Consider the following 21,436-nt stretch of genomic DNA (forward strand, 5'->3'; position numbering starts at 1 on the left):
AAGGAAGGGAGGGGAGGGGAGGGGAAGGAGGGAAGGAAAGAAAAGAAAGGAAAAAAGAGAAAGAAAGAAAAGGGAAGAGAAGAGGATCAGTTAGGTTGGAGAAAAAAGGGATGCATTTATAGGAGAAACAGAATCCAGTCAGGGCAAGTTTTGAGGATGAGGTATGATAAAGATCTATGAAAGGGGCGCCTGAGTGGCTAAGTGGGTTAAAGTCTCTGCCTTCAGCTCAGGTCATGGTCTCAGGGTCCTGGGATCGAGCCCCGCATCAGGCTCTCTGCTCAGCAGGGAGCCTGCTTCCCTTCCTCTCTGTCTGCCTCTCTGCCTACTTGTGATCTCGATCTCTCTCTCTCTGTCTCTCTCTCTCTCTCTGTGTCAAATAAATAAATAAAATATTTTTTTAAAAAAAGAATATATGGAAAATAGTATTTTACCTAAGCAGGCATTTAACAGACATGTAATGAATGACTAAATGAAAACACTGGCATGTGGAACCCACTTGGGTAGAATCACATGAGCAATTCCAGACGCAAAACACTGAAACACATGTTAGTCAGAGGGTGGGATTCTGTAGGGGCACAGCAGGAAGAAAGGCTGGGAAGGTAAGGACCAGATCATGGGAGGTATGGAATAAATACCCTTATCCTAGGGACTTCAGGGAAACACTGAGGGTTCTGAAACAGAGGATAAAATAAAGAGCTTGAAACAAGATGCAAAGAGGAGAAATAATAGTTCCGTGTCCTCCAATTTAGAAATTAATCACACATTGGGGAAAATTTTTCTAAAAGGAAAATTGTTTTCTATCATTTTCTTTTCAAAGTCTATGTACATCACTCAAAATAAAAGAAACACACATAATGCCTTCTACATAATAGTGGAAGGAATTTGTCCCCAAAGATCTTTTCTTTGTATAAATGATGCCACCACAATTGATGCTTCAATAAAAATGAATATTTATGAAATGTAAAATGACTTGGATTAACTTATTCCAATTTCACCCTCTAAATTTAGATTTTTTAAATCACGCCAAAATGTAGATTTTGATTACAAAAGCAAGTTGGGGAAGAAAAAAAGACTTACTTGACAAGAAAAAGAGAGCAAAATTTAAAAAAGAATAAGAACTTGAAATAGGGATGACAAAAGTGATAGAAAGGTGGTCAATTAAACTAAAAACCTCAGAAAGAGATCATCCTCAGAGCAGAGTTATTTAACTCAATAATGCAGTCATGTGACAAGAATCATGAAGGAAAGTCTCCCACTTGTGTGTCCCATCCACCTTTGGCAACCCGCACAGCCCTCTCCCCAACTATTAGCTTCTTAGCTAACCTTTCAAAGTTTCTTTGTGCATACATCTTATTATTTTCCTCCCTGTTCACACAAAAATTAGCATACCATATTAACACTGTTCCGACCCTGCCTTTTTCACGTAACACTATATCTTGGCAATCTCTCCACACCCATTCATATAGGTTTTTCCACGTTCTTTTTTACAGCTGCATATTCCATTGTGAGGACGAACCACGATTTATTTAACTAGCCCCTATTGATGGGTATTTGGGTCGTTTCCAATCTTCGGTTACTGCAAACAAAGCTGCAGTGAATAACCTGGGATAGTCATCATTTGGCATGCGTGCAAGTGTATCTGTAGGATAAATTCCCAGAATTGAATTCCTGGGTCAAAAGGTATATGCATTTAAATTTTTTATAGATATTGCCAAATTGCCTTCCGTAAGAGGGGAGCCAATTTACACTCTTGCCAGCAATGTACAAGAGTGCCTTTTTCCTTAAGGATTTACCAACAGAATGTACCATCAAAGTTCTGGATTTTTGCCAATCTGAAAAATGAAAAATGGTGTTTGCATCCTCCTCATTATGAGTGAGGTTGAGCACCCCTTTATATGTTTAAGAGCCATTGTACTTGCTTTTCTGTAAACTAACTGTTCATAACCTTGCCTATTTTTCTAACGGATGTTGGTGATTTCTTATTAATTTCTAGGAGCTTCTTACGTATTAGGCAGAATAGTCCTTCACTTGTAAGTTGCAAATATTTACCCCAGTCTGCCTTTTGATTTTGCTTAAGGTAATCTTTGCCATGAGAAGATTTTTACTTTGATGTGATCTAATTTATCAGTTTTTTTAAGTCTTCTGATTTTAAAGATTATTATAAAGATTATTTCCTTTAGATTATAAAGGAAATCTCCCTTTATCACACTTGAATTGGTTCATTTTCACATGTAACTAAATGAAAAAAACAGTAGAGTACAGTAGTTAAAATCACAAACTCTAGAGCCAGACAGCCCCCATTCATGTCCCAGCTCCATGACTTATTAGCTATATGACCTTGGATAAGTCACCAAACCCATAAGGGCTTCATTTTCCACATCAATAAAGGGGGTTAATAATAATTACTAACCCAGGGGGTTACTATGAGGATTAAATATCTCAGTAAATGTAAAGTAGTTACTAGAGTGCCTGATATACAGTACACACTCAATCAGCATGAGCTCTTATCATCAAATGTCTGTTTGGGAAATTATTGATTTACGATGTAAACTACAGATCCAACTTTTTTTTTTTCCTTATGGCTATCCAGTTTTCCCATAGCTATTTATTATTGAATGGTCCATCTTTTCCCCACTGATTTGAGATATCACCTTTATGATATACTACATTTCCATACATATTTAAGAATTTCTGATCTTTCTATCCTATCCCATGGATCTATTCGTGGACCAGTATCACAGTGATTAAGTTATGAAGCTTCACTTTTACTGTGTGGTAGGGCCAGCTGCCCCTCTTTGCTCTTCTTTGACGTCACCATAACTCTTTCTCTTTTCTTTCCATATGATTTTTTTTTTAAATTAGTGTGCCTGGCTCTAGAATAAAACAAAAAAATATTAGTACTTTTATTAAAACCATGTTACCTTGATAAATTAACTTACAAGGAGAACTGATATAAGTTTTCTGTTCACTCCTTCTATCCAAGAACTTGGTATGTCTTTACAATTTGTGCAAATCTTCTTTTGTGTCTTTCAGTAGCATTTGGAAGTTTTTTTCACATAGGTCTTGCATATTTCTTGCCAAGTTAATACATAAATTTTAACTTTTTTCATTGCTGTTATAAACGGGGTGTGTTCCTTCATTATATTTTCTAACAAGTTATTTGCATAGAGGAAAGCTACTGGTTGTTGTCTAGTAAGTTGATACCTTACTATTAATTCTCTTAGATTCTCCAGGTATATAATGTCCTGATCTACAAACTAGTGGCAATTTTACATTCTCTTTTCCAATTTGTACATCTCTAATTGCCTTCTCCTATCTAACTACATTAACTACCACTTACAAAACAACGTTAAATAACAACTAATCACCCAGAGTAGGCCTAGTCATGCTTTGATCCACTTTAAGCAGCCTTGGAAAAGCTTCACATAAAAGAAGTTTGAAGGTGTGAATCTTCTTGAATCTTAGTAAAAATCTACTAAGACACAAGTTATAAAAAAATGAAAATTTTCTCAACACCAAAAAATAATAATCCAATTTTAAACGGGCACAAGACAGGAACAACATTTCTCCAAGAAGACATACAGATTGCCAAGAGACACATGAAAAGATGCTCAACATCCCTCATCATCAGGAAGTGCAAATCAAAACCACAATGAGATACTACCTCATACCTGCTGGAATGGCTAAACACAAAAACAACACAAGCGTTAGTGAAGATGTGGAGAAAAAGGAACCCTCATGTATGCCTATGGGAATGCAAAGTGGTGCAGCCACTGTGGTAAACAGTATGCCTCTGACTCTCGATATTGGCACAGGTCATGATCTCAGGGTTGTGAGTAGCAGAAGTGGCCTGTGAAATTGTCTGAACATGATGCTTTGAGAGGAGGCAACTCTTTGATGACTTCATTTCTTCTAGAAAAATCATTCTGTTATTTCCAAAACAGAATGGGATCTTTCTTGTATCAATCTGGGTCAATTATATTTGCCTAAAACTTATCTATTCCATCCAAATTTTCAAATTTATTTTCGAAGAGTTAAATAGTCTCTTATGATTCCTTAAGTTTTCTACTTCTATTACTCCCCCTTCTCAGTTCTTATTTTGTGTATTTGTATTTTATTCCTTTTTTATTAGATAGCTACAATGTATAAATTTCATTATTACAGCACAATTATTTTTCAAGAAGCCACTTTGGGGATTACCCATATTGTTCTATTGTTTTTCTATTTATATTTAAAGTTCTTAAAAGAGTACACCAGGAGCAGGTGTTCTACATCTCTTCCCCTCTCCAGATAAAAAAACCACAAGTAATAGTGAACACTACCTAAGACTATAAGCCCAGGAAATCAGAGATTAAATATGAGCTGTCAATGTTATCTTGAATGATATCACCAAATCCCAAACACCTGATCAAAAAAGCAGATTTGCAATATTTCCAAAATGCAAGAAAATAAAAATTTTTAAGGTGCCACTCGAGTAAAATAAAAACTGGGCTTTTACAGGAATTAATTCACTGGAAATAAGATTAGTTCTAACTATAATAAACTTACATTTCAACAGCATGGGTTTTCACTATAAGATTTTCATTATAAGCCTTCCACCTCCTGCCTATCTCTAGCAATTAATTGCCCACCAATTCAGTTCAACAAGCATGAATTCCACTCTTCCTTCAGTCCCAAAGTTCTATGAGTATTGGTTTATAGACAGGCACAGAAACAGAGAGAGACCACCTCCACATACAAGAACAGGCAAACTATGCATGCCCTGCCAGCCAGACAGTGCTGTCCAGGACTGCCCATGAACCTGAACACAGTGCGCTTCAAAGGAGCCAGTCCAGTCCAAGTTTAGTTGTGACCAATCACCCAGAACAGGACTATTCATCTTTTCATTCACTACAGGTAGCCTGGGAGAAATTAAACATTACAGAAATTTGAAGGATTGAATCTTACCCTCTCACAAAGTTGAAATCTACTATTAGGCCATAGTTTATAAAAGGGTGTAAGTTTCCTTAGGAGTACCAAAAAAAAGGTAGGATTAAAGCTACCATGATTAACTCCTCACACCAAAAGTATTGGTAATAGAGCACAAAGAGCTTAGTACTGGGCTGAAGCAAAGACACTAAATAGGGCTTATCTTCTAAGATCAAAAGGTGATGCTTCTGTCACAGAACTTTTGAAAGTCCGGGTATGATTAACAACAGGCAGAGATAATGAGGAGAAGTGAAGGGCTGCTAAACAGATTGGAGGCTGGGACAGAGAGGAATTTGACTTTCAAAACAGTACTATTAAGTCCATAAGCTTCAAGCGTACAGCCACTAAAACTTACCAAGGAGGTGAAAATCCCCATTTCTGGGGCCAGTCAGAACCTTCACCAACCTACCAGGGGAAGAGTTATACCAGGAGTGGGGATTGGAAAGGCCACAATCTAAAACTGAAATATTTGGGGAGGAAAAGAGTTACAACAGCTGAGCAATAAGGACATATGCATTGCATATGCATATGCATTGTAGGCTTGGCCCTCCACCAAAAAAAAAAAAAAATCAGCTTACTGGTCCAGATACAGAGATGTATGTATGACTGTATAAAAAGAGCCTGGAAGAGAACCAAACCCTGAGGTTTGCCATTAGAGTTACCAGGTGGATGTGACAAATAAATCATTGGTTCATTTCTGCCATGTTGGTTAATCTTTTACCAAAAATGTCATTTATGTATCAGGTAAGTGATGGGGAAGACTTTGATTGAGATTAAGCAAAACTACATTTTGGTCAAAGTTGATCTTGAACCAGTTTGCAAATCTGATCAAGATTTTTGTGTTCATTTGTTGTTTTTTAGATGTCTGGGAGGGCATATCAAAGAGAATGTGGTGTGTAAAGAAGTTTAGTACAAGCTGGGGGTGTTCGGCAATGAAAAAGCACTGACTCTAAGTATCCGATTATGAATACTGATTTGTAAAAGAGAATTTATTTTTAAGCTTAAAACTCATTCTCTGAATTTGAATCAAAAATAAACTTTTAGGGCTGCCCTGAGTTGGAGCTGAAGTGGAGGGGGGACACAGGACGCAAAACTGCTAATGTAGATGGAGGAACAAGTTACAGAGTCCGTTTCCAAACTGCCCGACATCCAAAAAACTTCTACCTTTTCCAAACTCATGCTGATAACCCAGTATTGTGTATGATATTTTCACCTCACTATGACCTCCTCCTATCACTCAATAATTCTTTAAGGGAAAGAAAAACAGAATTCCTAGGAATTTTTAAATGCAGGATTTATCTTGGCATTGAGCCATATGTAAAAGACTAATCACCGTTTAATCCTCCAACAGCTCCAAAGCAATGGTGTACAAACTATGGAGTACATTAGAATCACCCAGAGGGTTTGTTTAAAACACCAATTGTAGGGACCACGCTTTGAGAAGCACTGCACCAAGATAACGGCAATGGTCCCTTGGTTGGTGGACCTGGGCTGTCTGTGAACTGCTACAGGTCTACGACAGATATTGAGGCTTAAGCTTTATCCAAATGACTTTTAGAGTAGTTTAACATTACTGGGCGCCCAACCATGTGATGATTTTTCTGGCATTTCTTTTTTTCTTTTTTTTTTTTTTACTGTATTTTCCAAAAGAGTTGGTATGAGATTAGAAAATCATTTTTAAGTTTGAAAAGCACAACTCTACAGCGGACACCTCCGACTACTGATACACACCGGCAGACCCGCGAGCACTGGGCCAGGGACACCCTGCCAATTGGGAGAAACCGGGAACTCAGGGAGGAGGATAGTGGAAGCCTGAGGATAATTCTTCCAACTGGTACAGTGGTCTGAGATACAATTCCAAAACTGCAGTTTTTATCGTTCTGCATCACTGCATTGCTTCCAGTGACAACACAACACGGCACCATCGCGGCAAGCGGCCAGTATCCCAGCCGATCGTACCCCAGAAAAAGAAAAGGGAGGCACAGAAGCCGGCACTGAGGGCACACACACCTGTGAGAAAGAGCGGAAATCGGGTCAGCGCTTTTCCTACCCAAAGATTGGAGCCGCCGATGTATTTGCACTCTAGGTGACTTACATCAACATACTAGATCCCACCAAAGGGCTCGGTGCTGTTTTAGGGGGTAACAAGGCAAACAAAGAAGAAGCTACGACCCACCCGCCCCGGTCGGAGCCTCTCCGCGCCTGCGCAGACCCCAGCCTAAGGAGCCACCCGAGTCGGGTCCTCAGCTCTCTTCCGGGCGGGCCGAGGACGCGCAGCCGCCGGGCTATGACGCGCATGCGCCGCGACGATACCCTTGCCTTCTGCGCGTGCCCGCGTCCTTACCCGCAACGGGGATCGGCTCCTTCCGGCCAGGCAGGGCCTCCTGCGGGCTGACGATCTTAGAGGCGGAGTCGCCCATTCTCGAGCCGGGAAAGAGGCTGTGGAAGAGGTGGCTAGACCTCCTGGCGGCTGAGAGCATGGGCGGGCCGCTGGCCGACGGGCCGCCGAACGGAACGGCACGGTCGTGAGCGGAGCCGCCGCTGCAGAGTGGGCAGCGGGACCGGCGTGCACTGGGCCGCGCTGCGGGCGGAGTCCGCTGAGGCCGCGTGCGCTGCGGGCTGTGGCCGCTGCCGCCCGGGAACAGAGGTTACCCAAGGCTTGGGCCAGACCGGCAGTGACTGAGGGCGTGTTCTCACCCCTGGGTGGGAGGGGAGACGGCGGGGGTGCCTGGTCCGAGGAGGCAACAGAGAGTATTTCTGGTTTGGCTTTGGTGCAAAGTTTCCAGGCAGAGAACAGGTACACTAATTGCGATACGAAGTACATGCAGCGGCAGAGGCCAGTAATACTAATGCCTAGCCTTTGATTTTAAAGTTCGTTCCCTCCTTAAAAACCTTAGCAGTTGTTCAGTGTGTCCAATAAGGTATAAGACAACCTAATCTACAGGCAGCTAGAAGGTGTATGTATTGACACGAGCCATTATAATGATAAATTATTAAAAAGATGAGTATCCAAAATAAAAACTAAGCACAACTTGCCAAAAGCTCAGAATACGGACGATAATTCAAAATAATGTCTGATGTGTATGTACACACATACAAATACACTGCTAAACCCATTTTGCAGGGGGGAAAATAGAGAAGGCACTAACACCACCATTAATTATATGAATTTAATCGTGCTGTTGGATCAGCCTTGTTTCTCTAATCATGGGAGATAACATTTGTTCCTGTGACAAATTTCCAACCAGAAAAATAAGGTGGGTAGGGCCAGATGGGTGACTTGGGAGTTCCATATGTGAAATTTTGGTTTCACACAAATGTTCTGCTCGAATGGGCAAATAGTCTCGTGAGGGAAGGAATTTAAGATTAGCACCCACAGAAATGAAGAGTTTGACCGGACCTCTCCCCCATGAGTGAGTTACCCTTTTGTTTTAATGTGGTCTGGACTATAAGAGAAGGACAGGAAGGTGGCTCTACTATATTGTAGAATATGGTCAGACATGTAACATTAAGTGTAAAGTTTTTATTTAAGATTTTTATTTTTATTTTAGATTTCCTCTGGCAATTTGCCTCGGTTTTTACTTTTGATTTATTTGTTTTTGCTATGAGATTATGCAGTATAGTTTCTATAGGCCTCTCCTGAGAGCACCCCAAGGTGTCCCTTCTACGCTTGGTCACTGCTAAGTGCTTGAAAAAATTAGATCGCTCTTCTGCCGGAGGAAACATTGTGTGTGTGTGTGTGTGTGTGTGTGTGTGCGCGTGTGTGTATTTGAAATTATTGCCTTTTCATACATACTGACTTTCTCTGTTTTGTGGTTGATTGTATGAAATTAAACATGTTAGAAATAACAGCAACGAAGAACTGAAGAATTTTTCACGTCATGAAGTACTTATGTAATATTAAATGAAAAAGTAAAACAACTGCAGTATGTATATGTGCACTCTGTAGTATATATAATACATGTATCTCCACTTGTACACCCACTGAAGAAAGACTAGAAAAAAATTAAAATAATGGTTGCAGTTTTGTGGTTCAGTGATCTACTGACTCCCACCTTCTTAAAATGTTCTGTGTTGTTACAGTGTTCTCAAGTTTACCAATGCCTATATTATTTATGTTATAGAAAATACTTTTAAAGGAAAAGGACCTTGATTGATTTCAAAGCTTTTTTTTTTTTTAATAAAGTGGTTTCTCATCTCACTTACCAGAATAGTTGCAAGAAAAGTTTACAGTGAGGTTGGTTGGTTGGTTTATTTAAGGAGAAAAAATATTCCTGCCTTCTGTAATGCCATTTTCACAACTAGCACTCTATTTTCTTGAGACCCTTTTAATCCCTTGTGAGCTCCAAACAGTCTTTTTTTGTTTGTATTCCCAATTGGGCACACACTGCTTTGATTTGTAGTTTTGTGATCATGTACTGGTTTTTCAACAAATTCTAACAATGTGTGTTTTTTAGGATGCAGTGTAAGCATCCTCTTAGATATGAAAAAGACCCAAAATACAAAGTTTCTCTTTTACATACAATCTAAAAGTAGGTAGTTAAGTGCTGATAGGACCATGTCGTTTCTTCCGTAATATCTCATGCTGAATTGGCATACATTAAGTGTTCTGTGGTTAGTATTGGTTTAATTGGGCCAAAAGCCTGACTTAGATAAGCAAAAGGTTTTTATCGCAGTTCAAGAATGGCTCCGCCTTGGCCCTTGGAGACCAGAATACTTACTCAATACTCTACTCCAAATCTAGGCCTAGGTTTTAGCTGGGATATAGATAAGGTTGCTTTAACAGAGACCCAAAGATACCGTATATGAAACAAGATAGTTTGGATTTTTGTAATTGAAGCATAGTTGATGCACAGTGTTAACAATAGTTTCTGATCTACCAAATTAGCTTCAAATTCAACAAATCTATAGTTAAGCTCACCGGAAGTGTAGCTACCATCTGTCACCATACAACGCCATTAAAATACCATTGACTGTATTCCCCATGTTATATCTTTTATGCCTGTGACTTACTCATTCCATCCATAGAGGTCTGTACCTCCCACTCCCCTACACCCATTTTACCCATCCCCCAGCTTCCTCTCCTCACAGCCATCAGTTTGTTCTCTGTATTTATGGCACTGTGAAACAAGATCGTTTTGGTTTTTTCTCTCCCATAGTGGTCCAGAGGTCACTGGTCCAGGAATGGTAGGTCAGTGCTGCTATCCTTGTACATAACCTCCATTCCAGAACCTGCCATCACAGGTTAACCCAGCAAAAAGGCAGAAAAGAAAGGGATATACATCTCAGTACTCCTGGGAGTGAGTCTCAGAGGTAGCACTACTCACTCATTCCATTGACCTGATTAGAGACATAACCAAATTCAACTAGGAGGTGGGAGATAAAGTTCTCTAGTTGGGTACCCATGGATCCAGCAGATACCCAGCGGTTCTAGTAATAAAGGAAGGTGAGAATTTACCTTGTTGGAAAATTCTGTCACTGGCCACCCAGATATTTATATATGCCCATCTTCTAACAACGCACCCTATCCCAAAGGGAGAAAAGCCAAAGTTCCAAGAATTATTGCATCCAGCTCTTAAGTCTATGATCTGAGGATGATATATAGTCCTTTACAAGTCTAAATAAAACTCCTCATGACCCAGTGACCTACTAACTAAAAGACGAGGTATCTGCTCCCCTCTCCCACACCCTCCCCTACATACCTGGTGAGGTAGGAATATGAAAAATTATTTGCAAGAAGAATGATGGGGGAGAGAAGTAATCATGGGTCCGCTGCCTAGCAAAATGTTACAAAAGGGAAACTTCAGGGGCGCCTGGGTGGCTCAGTCAGTTAAGTGGTTTCCTTAGGCTCACGTCATGATCCCAGATTCCTGGGACTGAGCCACGCATGAGGCTCTCCGCTGAGCAGAGAGCCTGTTTCTCCCTTTCCCTCTGCCTGCCGCTCTGCCTACTTGTGCTCTTTATCTCTGTTGAATAATTAATTTTAAGGGGGGGGGGGGGCTTCAGGATTGTCCAGGTGGTCAAGTAAATTCATGGTTAGACCCCATTTCTGCTTTCCAGAAGGAATTCCTCTACTGTTACATTTGAAGTTACTGGTTTTACTCTCTGAGATGTTCTTATCCATGGTTCTCCATGATTGCTTCTGAAGAGTATATTGACAAGTATGCCCTCCTGGGAGCATACATGTCTTTTGGGGCCCAGTTTCTTACTGGTGCCGTTTTGAGGGACTTCGGGGCCAAATGCACACAGGTTCTGGGGAGCTAGACTTGTAGCTTTTTGTCAACCCCATTTGAAAAAAAATATTGAATATATTTCTGGTTTATTTGTTCCTTTTACAATTCCTTGTACAAATAACCACAACGAAAGATTTCATCTAGTCATATTTCTAATGCCTAATTACTCTTCATTTTTATTTGCTAGGCTCTGTTTGTCCCATCTATCCTGTATCTATTAACTTAATTACAGTGCCCTTGCAGCCAGCAAAAACAGCAGGTTTGGTTGGAAAGGCATTCCCCTTAATATGCTCTTCACTGCTTGCCTTCTATCATCTGGCAGAAAACACTTTGCTAATGGCCCTTAAGAAGGGCTTTGCGTCGCAGTTTTATCTTCTGTTATTGGGAGTATAATAGCTTTTGGCTTTATCAAAACTATAAGGCCCTAAATAACCACCCTCAGTCAATTTGTATTGCAGACTGCAGGCAGAAAACCCCAATCTTAGCAGAGCTTTATTTCCCTTCCTCTCTTAAAATCACTGGCTTCTACCTGAGATCATCTTTCTCAAGGGACTTTTCCTGAAGGAGGCAGGCAACAGCCAATACTCTCTCATTGGCCAGAGATTCACCCTTCTGACCATTTTCCCTATGGTTACAGATTCAAAGAGCATGTGGTTGGACTTCCAAGATATTGAGTTGACAATTTTATCACATGTTTTATGGCAGCATAAAAAAGATCACCAGCTTTCCAGCCCGTAATATCTGTGTCCTTATTGTCAGCTGCCTGCCATTACATCAATGCCATATAGTTTAGGTTAATGTTGTGAAGTCTACAGAAAAGCTACTAGAGCTAATATGTTGATTTAGCAACACTTTAGGATGCTAGCTATATACAAAAATTTATTGTGTTACTATATTTGAAAGAAAAAGAAAAAATAGAAATTGGAGTTTTTAAAACACCATTTAAAATAGCATCCAAAAAAATATTAAGTATTAAGAGATATACGTGACTAAAGATGTGTCAGACCTATACATCAAAAACCACAAAACACTGTTAAGAGAAATCTTGAAGATCTAAATAAATACAGAGGTATACCATGTTCATGGATCAGAAGATTCGGCATCCAGATATTGTTAAGATGCCATTTCTCCCAAAATTGATGTGTAGATTCAATGAAATCCTGGGGGGGGGGGGGGACTCAGCAGACATTTTTCTAGAAATTGGCAAGCTGATTCTAAAACTCAGGTGCAAATGCAAAGGTCCAAGACTGGCCAAAAACTGAGGAGTTCAGCTCCAGGCCAAAATCCTTCATGTCATCTTTTAGGCCCAACCACCGGCTATTACAAAGGCTTTTCCCAGCAGGTCTCATGAGGCAAAACTGCCCTCCTCACATTTGGTGTACAGGCAATGAATTACAGTCTCTTGGAGGGAATCATAGTCAAGAACTTAAGACTTCGGCTCCACCCCACAAGAGCCATGCTCATAACCAGATCTGCATTTCTAGACCAGGCATCTCCATTTGGAAGCCTCTTTGAGTGGTTTCTCCTCCACACACCAGACTTTTGTTTAGTGCTATTCAGCAGGGAGACAATTTCCCCCCTTTTGTCCTGCATGTCATGTGATTGACCCTTGCACTCAGTGTTATTCCTTGTGGAAAGATGGAACAGGAGCCAGCACTCTCCATTTGGGCCTCTTGCCTACACTATCACAGTTAGTGAATAAAGACTTGATTGTTGTTTTCAGTTCTGCTTGTTGTCCTAGTTGACCACCCCAACACCTGACAGTTTGACACAAAATACTATGAAAAAGGACAAAGCTAGAAGACTTTCACTACCTGAGCTCAAGATTTTTACAAAACTACAATAGCCAAGAAAGTGTGATTCTGGCCATAGGAAACAGAATAATAGATCAAACTAGAAAGTCCCCAAATAAACCTACACATATATATTGGATTAATTTTCAATCAAGTTGCAAAGACTGTGACTTCTAAAATAGTGACTTCTAGATTTCTAAAAGAAAACATAGATGAAAATCTTTATGACCTTAGAGTAAACAAAACTTCTTGGCTAGAACACAAAATGCATGAGCCATAAAAGAAGAAAACTGATCAATTATATTCTATCAAAAATCAAGATATTTACAAATAACATTTCTGATAAAGTCCTTATATCCAGAATATATGACCCTCAAAATTCAATAATAAGAAACAAACAGCACATTTTAAATGAGCAAAATTGAGCAAAAACAGACACTGCACCAAGAAAGATATATGGATTGCAAACATGCACTTTAAAAAAAAAAAAAAACAACTATTCAACAACTTCAGTCATTATAGGGAAATGGAAATACAAACCACAATAAGAAGCCACTACACACTCACCAGAATGGCTACAATTTAACACACTGACCATACCAAGTATCAATGATGTGGGGGAACTGGAACTCTCATACACTGCTTGTAATAACCTAAAATTATATGAACATTTTGGAAACGTTTTATAAGTTTCTTAAGAAGTTAAGCACTCATCTGCCATATGACACAATCATCTTATATGAAAATATGAGTCCATTTAAGTCTTTTTTTTTTGTCCATTTAAGTCTTATACTCAAAGGTTCATTGCAGTCTTACTGTAATAGGCAAAAACTGGAAACAACCCAAATGACTACCAACAGGTGAATGGGTAAACAAATTGTTGTATATCCTTACAATGGAATTCTACTCATCAGTAAAAGGGGATGAACTATTGATATCCTCAACAACACGGATGATTCCACTATACAGAGTGGAAGGAACCAAACTAAAAATAAAAAAAGAGAGAGAGAGAGAGTAAAAATTGTATGATTCCAATTACTTAAAATCCTAGAAAATGCACAGTAATCTGCAGTAACAGAAAGCAGATCTGTGGTTGCCTGGGAATGCAAGTAAGGGATGGGCAGTGACATAAAAAGATTTATAGGGAAATTTTGAGAGTCGTGGATTAGCTTGATTGTCATGATGGTTTCACAATTGTATCCCTATTTCAAAGACTGCTAAACTGTACACACTTCTAAAAAGTGTGTTTCTGCTATGTGGGTAGAGTGAATATATTAATGTTTGAGCCCAGATCCACCTACAAAACTGCCTCTTGCTCTTCAGAAAGCAGACCCAGAAGTGACAAGATGTAAGGCAGTCAGACTTTGTTAAAGAGAGTGTTGGAGATCAGGAGTGAGAACTGCTATTAAGAGTCCACTGGGGTGAATAGGAAACCATCATGAGTAATATGGAGCAATCTGAAGGCTCTCGAACTTTTCTATACAACTTCACTCATTCTGTTGATACCAACTGCAATCCCTGCCTCATTCTCTCTGGTTTTCTGACCTTATTCTTCACCACTCAATTCAAGATTTGTTTTCTCTGTGCAACCTTCCCTGACTGCACAAGGGAACAGTGGTTATTCTTTCAGTCTGGGCTCTCCCATAAAACTCACTGTTTACATCACTCAGGTAGCACATAGCATGTACTGCCTTGTACTAATAATTATCTGAAAAGATATACAAATTTCTGTGAAGTTTTAAAACATACATGAATTCTTTATTGTTTTCCCTTTGAAAAGTGAAGCCTAATTCCCCTCCCTTTACATTTTGTTTGGACTTGGTGTTTGTGTCAAATGAATAGAATAAGGCAGAAGTGATGGTGTGTGTGATCTCTGAGACTAAGTCATAAAAGGCAATGCAAGCTTCCTTCTTCCTCTCTTTTAGATCACCCCCTGAAGGGAAAGCCAGCTGTCACATCATGAAGATCTTTAATCAGCCCTCTGAAGAAGTTCACATGGTGAGGAACTGAGTTCTCCTGCCAGCAGCCAGGTGAGTAAGCAATCTTGGAAGCAGATTCTTCAGCCCTGGTCAAGCTTTCAGATGACATCTTGTCTGCAACCTCATAAGAGACCCCGAGCCAGAACTACCCAGCAAACATGCCTCCAAATTACTGACCCACAGAGACCATGAGATGAAAAATATTTGTTTTTTTTTTTTAACTATTTTTTAAAGTCAAGGTAAGATAGAGAATATTCTTAGAAACCAGGCTTATCAGAATTAAAGGGTTTTTCTTAACTGATTTTACATAATAAGAACCAAGTGAACAGGACTGGTCTTTAAATAAACCCTAGCCTAGCAATGGTAAAGGACATCACTTAAGAGATAAGAGAGAATATCAAACATCTTATCTCATTCTCCTACCCTGGGATGGATTTGGGGATGGAAACCTCAAAACATAGGGAAGAGTCTGATGATTTGGGAGCTGGTGCTTCATTTCCTGGGGCATAACCTGTGAAAGTGGCCCACTGATCCATAAAGAGATTAGTCTAGTGGATTGGATCAACGCATTTTTAAATGACTTAAAGTTGACTATATTAGAAGATATCAGAGTGAGTCTATACGTAGTGAAGATAAATAGAATTTGGGGAAATCTTTATTTCTTTGGCATATATATCTATGCACTATACATGCACTGTACCTAGACATAAAACGTATTCCTTAGTGTAGGTTTTGGTAAAATAGTAAGAATCAGAATAAATTTTTTAAAAATTTAAAACCATGGTCTAGAGAGACTATAAATCTCTCAGAAGAGTCTTACTTTTGGCAGGGGATGCAATGTGGTATATGTGCAGAGGAGGAGCCATGGGGCTGAGGACAGCCTCACAAGATCCTGCACAATTGTGTTGACTATGGAGAAAGCAGGAGAGCATTCCCAGGTTCCAAGGGGGTTAAGGGTTTGGAAGGACCAACAGAACCAAAGACCCAAATAAAGCCTGGAGTTGGAGTGAGGAGACCCAAATACTGAGACCTTGTGACGAGATGCAAAAACAAGGTCCTCAGTCATCACTAGCAGGAGCCAGCATAATGCCCAATGGAAGGAATAAGAGCAGCTGTGTCTCAACAGTGCAGGAGCTCAGGGGCCAGCAGCACAAGCCACACCAATGCAGATACACTGAGGACAGAGGCCAAGGCCAACAGTTACCTTAATGGGAGGCCAATAGACCAGGAGGACACATAACCTCTCTCCAGACCCAAATGCCATCTTGAAAATGAGAAGAAGAATCCAGGAGAGAATCCCAAAGGACTGAGCAGTTACCCAAACAGGCAATTTAAAACTAAAAACCACCAAAAAGCTGCTTTTACTTGGCAAGATCAAGTGTTTCCTTCCATCGCTGGGAATGATGACTTTTTATACATCTGAGTTATGTTGTTTAAATTTCGCTCCCATTACATGTGATCTATCAAAGCATACAGAAGGGGTATTTATCCTGACTAAGAGTAAGGGATGTTCCCTACTTCCTAGGATGACCTTGCAAACAAATGAAATATTGTATAGTAACAATCTACAACAAAATAGCAAAATGAGAGGTGAAAAAGATAATGCAATAATTTTATTAAATATATTAATTAATTAATTAATATTAATTAATATTAAATATATCCAACTTGAAAAGTTATCCTTTATTCTAAAATAATGCACTTCTGACTTTTCTGGTGTCAAAGCATCCTTCCTTCACACATTGTGGTGATGAGAGACAGTGGTTATTCTTTTAAGGCCCTCATTTGGTAAAGTTGAAAATAGACAACATCTTCCAAGATGTTTGATCCAATTTTACCAGCACTTGAAATGCACATGTGGAACTCACACATGGCAATGTGCGTGATGGCCCCTGAGGACACAGAATAGCCACTGCATCTACACAAGTTCCCTTCCTCCCTCATCCAGTCATTACCACCCACCCTCTCAACCCCATCTTGTTTCCCAACAAGTAGCTGTGCTCTTTTTCTCGCTGGCTCTATCTCATTCTCCCTCTCGGCTTTCCTAACCACACATTGTTCCAAGCCATCTCTCACCAGTAGAGTAGAAAGGATATAAAAGATATGACTTAAAGGATGAGAGAGAAGGCCAAGTGTCCCTTCCCTTACTCCCACCTTGCATGAACCTGGGGACAGAATCCTAGAAATAGACATGGATGGGGGAAGGAGCTGAGGATTTGAGGACAGGTGTTCAGCAAAGAAGAGGACAAGAAGAGGTACCTGTCCAGAAGAATCTATAAAACTTTGTCACTACCCAATTTCCAAGCTACATCATATTATATCGTATACATCACAAACCAAGCCCAATTATATACTGAAACTTTTCTATAAACTTAGAAATCTCAGTGTCAAATTATTTTGGCAATTTTCTTTTTAAAAACCACCTACATGCCAGGGTTACTAAAAATCAAAAATAAAAACAGGGACACCTGGGTGGCTCAGTTGGTTAAGCATCTGTTTGCCTTCAGCTCAGGTCATGATTCCAGGGTCCTGGGATTGAGTCCTGCATCAGGGTCCTTGCTCAGTCGGGAACCTGCTTCTCCCTCTGCCTGCTGCTCCCCGTGCTTGTGCTTACTCTCTCTCTCCCTCTCTGACAAATAAATAAAATTTTTAAAAATAAATAAACAAAAACAAAAACCACAATAAGGAAGAAAAACATACTCCCTGAAAAGTCATATAATACATGAAGACATTTTCATTTAGTGAGAATTGAGAAATCAATTGTTATGGAAGGTAGATTTATGCCATTAAGTAAATTACAGAGAACATACCTCCTTCTCGGTTACAGAAGGCAAATGATATATATTTTTTTAATGTGTTGCTTTCAGTGTGCTTTTTATCTTGCCCCCTACATGCAGATTCTGCTGAAACCCTCATTTGTTTGGTAAATGCTGTTGAACTCCATGCCATACACTAGGCTGCAACCGGACGGCATACAACATGAAAGAGTAAGGTCTTCCCAGGACTCCAAGTGGAGACAACTTGAGTCCAGCCATCCCAATGGACCACACAAGTCAGACCAAGGGATGCCACGCAGCATAGCTCTAGAGAGAGGCTTGGGAGTGGTTTCGAGAGAGAAGATCAGACCCTCAGCTTCTGAAGCTGCTGGTCACAGATATGAAGGGCCTTGCACCAAGACTGTCCTAGGTGCGGAAGATGAAGTCAAGAATAACTTGTACGAGAGGCAAGGCTTTGTCCCTTCCAAGAGGCATGTTAGCCCTTACGTATATTTTCTGCTAAACTCCTGAATAACTGTGGGGATCCCCAGGCATACTCAAACAGAGATAAGGCTTTTCTTTTCTTTTCTTTTCTTTTTTTTTTTTTGGTCTTTGGTCTTTTCATAAAAATCCACTTAAGTAGGTAGAGACACTCTTATAAATGAATAAATAAAAGCTTAATGTGACACTCTATGTTTGCATACTTAAAACCATGTGGCCTTATTTATGGTTTGTTTGTAGAGGATACAAAGCTATCTTAAGCATTTTAATTAATTGCATGGATGATTTCACTGAGTTTTAAGAGGAAAATAAATATAACAATAATAACAATACTTACTAATTGTTGGGCACCTATTAACCCCCAGTCACAGTTTAGAAGCTTAACATGTACTATTTCTAACCTTCACTCTGACCTGTTTCCACAGGTTTGGTTTGGTTTTGTTTTTTAAAGATTTTTTTTTTTTAATGTATTTATTTGACAGAGAGAAATCACAAGTAGATGGAGAGGCAGGCAGAGAGAGAGGGAAGCAGGCTCCCTGCTGAGCAGAGAGCCCGATGCGGGACTCGATCCCAGGACCCCGAGATCATGACCTGAGCCGAAGGCAGCGGCTTAACCCACTGAGCCACCCAGGCGCCCTGGTTTTGTTTTTTAACATTTATTTTATTTGGGAGAGAAAGAGAGAGTGAGGGCAGAGTGGATGGGCAGAGGGAGAAGGAGAGAAGGTCTAAGCAGATTCCCTGCTGAGCATGGAGCCGGGAGCTGGAGTGTATAACCCCAAGCACAGTGCCCATCTCACAACCCCGAGATCTCGGTGCGAGCCCAAACCAAGAGTCAATAGCTTAACCAACTGCACCACCCAGATGCCCCATTTTCATAGTTTTATACATAAAGAAACCCAAGCAAACAGAGCTACTAAGAATAATCTGGATTCAGGGCGACTAGGTGGCTCAGTTTGTTACACGTCTGCCTTCGGCTCAGGTCATGACCCCAGGGTCATGGAATAGAGCCCTGCATTGAACTCCCTGCTCAGCAGGGAGTCTGCTTCTCTCTCTCTCTCTCTCTTCCTCTACCCCTTTCCCCTGCTTGCGCACGCTCTCACTTTCTCTCTCTCTCAAATAAATAAATAAATAAATAAATAAAATCTTTTTTAAAAAAGAAGAATTTGGATTCAAACCTGAGTGTTCTTAACTCTTACGTTCAAGGTCATTTCTTTTCTTTTTCCCTTTAGGTAAAGGGAAAAAATAATTAATCAATTATTTTTTTTTTAATCATGGTAAGTACACTCTTAAATCTCCATCAACTATGTGACCCATTCCCCCCCCAAATCCCCTCCCCTCTGGTAACCAAGAGTTTTTTCTCAATAGTGAGGAGTCTGTTTCTTGATTTGTGTTCTCTTTTTTTCCCCTTTTGCTCATTTGTTTTGTTTCTTAAATTCTGCATACTAGTGAGATCATATGGCTTTTCAATTTCTCTGACTGACTTATTTCGCTTCATATTACACTTTCTAGCTCTACCCATGTCATTACAAACGGCAAGATTTCATTCTTTTTTATGGCTGAATGCTATCCCATTCTGTATATATACCTCATCTTCTTTATCCATTCATCTAACGATGGACACTTGGGCTGCTTCCATAGTTTGGCTCTTGTAAATAATGCTACAAATAAACCTAAGGATGCATGGATCTCTTTTCATATCAGGATTTTCATATTTGGGGCGTAAACACCCAGTACTGCAATTACTCCATCAATGGGTAGTTCTATTTTTAAACTTTCGAGGAACCTCCATACTCTTTTGCAAAGTGGCCGTACCACTTTGCATTCCCACCAACAGTGCACGCGGGTTCCTTTTTCTCCTCATCCTCTCCAACACTTGCTGTTTCTTGTGTGCTTGATTTGAGCCATTCTGACAGGTGTAAGGTGATAGCTCACTGTAGTTTTGATTTGCATTTCCCCAATGAAGAGTGATGTTGGGCATCTTTTCATGTGTCCGTTGGCCATCTGTAGGTTTTCTTTGGACATAAGAAATGTTTAGAGGTGGTAGATATGTCTATTATCTCAGTTGTGGTGACGGTTTCATAGGTGATTGCATATATCCAGACTTATCAGATTTATCCATTAAATATGTGCAGCTTTTTGTATATCAATTATTTCTTAGTAAAGCTGTTAAAACAAAGAAACAAATACACAAGAACATTTTATTTAAATCTTTTGGGGGCCTCTGTGGTGTGCGTGTGTGTGCATGCAGGTGAGGACATGAGTATATTTGAAGGAATTAAATTTATATACTAACTAGAGACACTTAGCCAACAAAATAAGAGAGAAGTCATATCTGCATGGAGACCCAGGAGACACCCAGGAGAAGGGGTAAGGAAAGGCTTTTGAAGGGACTTACACAATTGGCTCAAAAGGGTCTATGAGTGATTTCTAAATTCCTTCAACACATATTAACAGTTATGTCCTTGACACTGAGTAGGCAATTGAGATACAATAAGAAGTGAAAAATGGACACAGCCTCTGCCTTCCTATAACTTACTGTCTATGGGAGGAGACAGATTTCAAAGGATCACATGAATAAATGTGTATAATAATTATAGCTAATATTTATTGAGGGCTTCCTGTGTGTCTGACATGATTTCAGGCACTTTTCCTTAACTTATATAATCATCACCAAGAAAAAACTGAACAAAACCAAAACACCTGTGAGTTGGGTGCTACTATGATTATCCCCAACTTTACATCTGATAAAAGCTATCAAAGGAAGGTCTATGGTGACATGAGATCCTTTTCTGGGATCTCTGGAGGTCGAGGAAAGCTGAGAAAAGACTCTCTGGGCTGCCTCCCCTTCCAAGGTGGGCAGTTTATTCCACAAGCAGTAGGGGAGTGCTGAAAGTATATTGGTTTGGGGACACTGGTGAATTCTTCATGATAGGCGAGAGAGTGGAAGATGGACATTTGTTCATGACATACTGCTTCCTCTCTGCCAAAATCTGTGCAGTGCTGAGCCCTCGTCCCACATTAGTCTCTGATCAGACTTGAATGTTCTGATCCTGAGTTCCTTAAAGAGGGAGGTCCAGAGATGAAATGCATCAGGCTACGCATAGGGGTATCTAATTAAAATGAGGTGACCCCTGACCCCTAGGGAGGAGCAGCAGCATGGGGTTGGCAGTGTCAGATGCTGTGATGGCAGCAGCACCAGAGTGGCA

The 21,436-nt window shown here is 40.0% G+C and overlaps 1 protein-coding gene and 1 long non-coding RNA gene across 3 annotated transcripts in view; one reads left to right on the forward strand and one right to left on the reverse strand.

Moving 5' to 3' along the window:
• MSRA (methionine sulfoxide reductase A) overlaps positions 1-7,563 on the reverse strand; it is a 434,957-nt gene extending 427,394 nt beyond the window's left edge. Inside the window, exon 1 of one of the 2 annotated variants that reach the window (XM_059372261.1) lies at positions 7,313-7,563. In XM_059372261.1, the coding sequence (XP_059228244.1) occupies positions 7,313-7,448 (136 nt within the window). In that variant the 5' untranslated portion in view covers positions 7,449-7,563. The remainder of the gene's footprint in view (positions 1-7,312) is intronic. The other variant, XM_059372269.1, reaches the window with a different exon arrangement.
• Positions 7,564-7,683: 120 nt separating this feature from the next.
• LOC131999549 (uncharacterized) lies at positions 7,684-18,008 on the forward strand. Its single transcript, XR_009399068.1, has 3 exons — positions 7,684-7,765; positions 14,920-15,024; positions 17,871-18,008. It is a non-coding gene; the product is annotated as an uncharacterized LOC131999549 (long non-coding RNA).
• Positions 18,009-21,436: the final 3,428 nt, after the last annotated feature.

The sequence above is a fragment of the Mustela nigripes genome, chromosome 1 (assembly GCF_022355385.1).
Source record: "Mustela nigripes isolate SB6536 chromosome 1, MUSNIG.SB6536, whole genome shotgun sequence".
Classification (NCBI taxonomy): Eukaryota; Metazoa; Chordata; class Mammalia; order Carnivora; family Mustelidae; genus Mustela; species Mustela nigripes.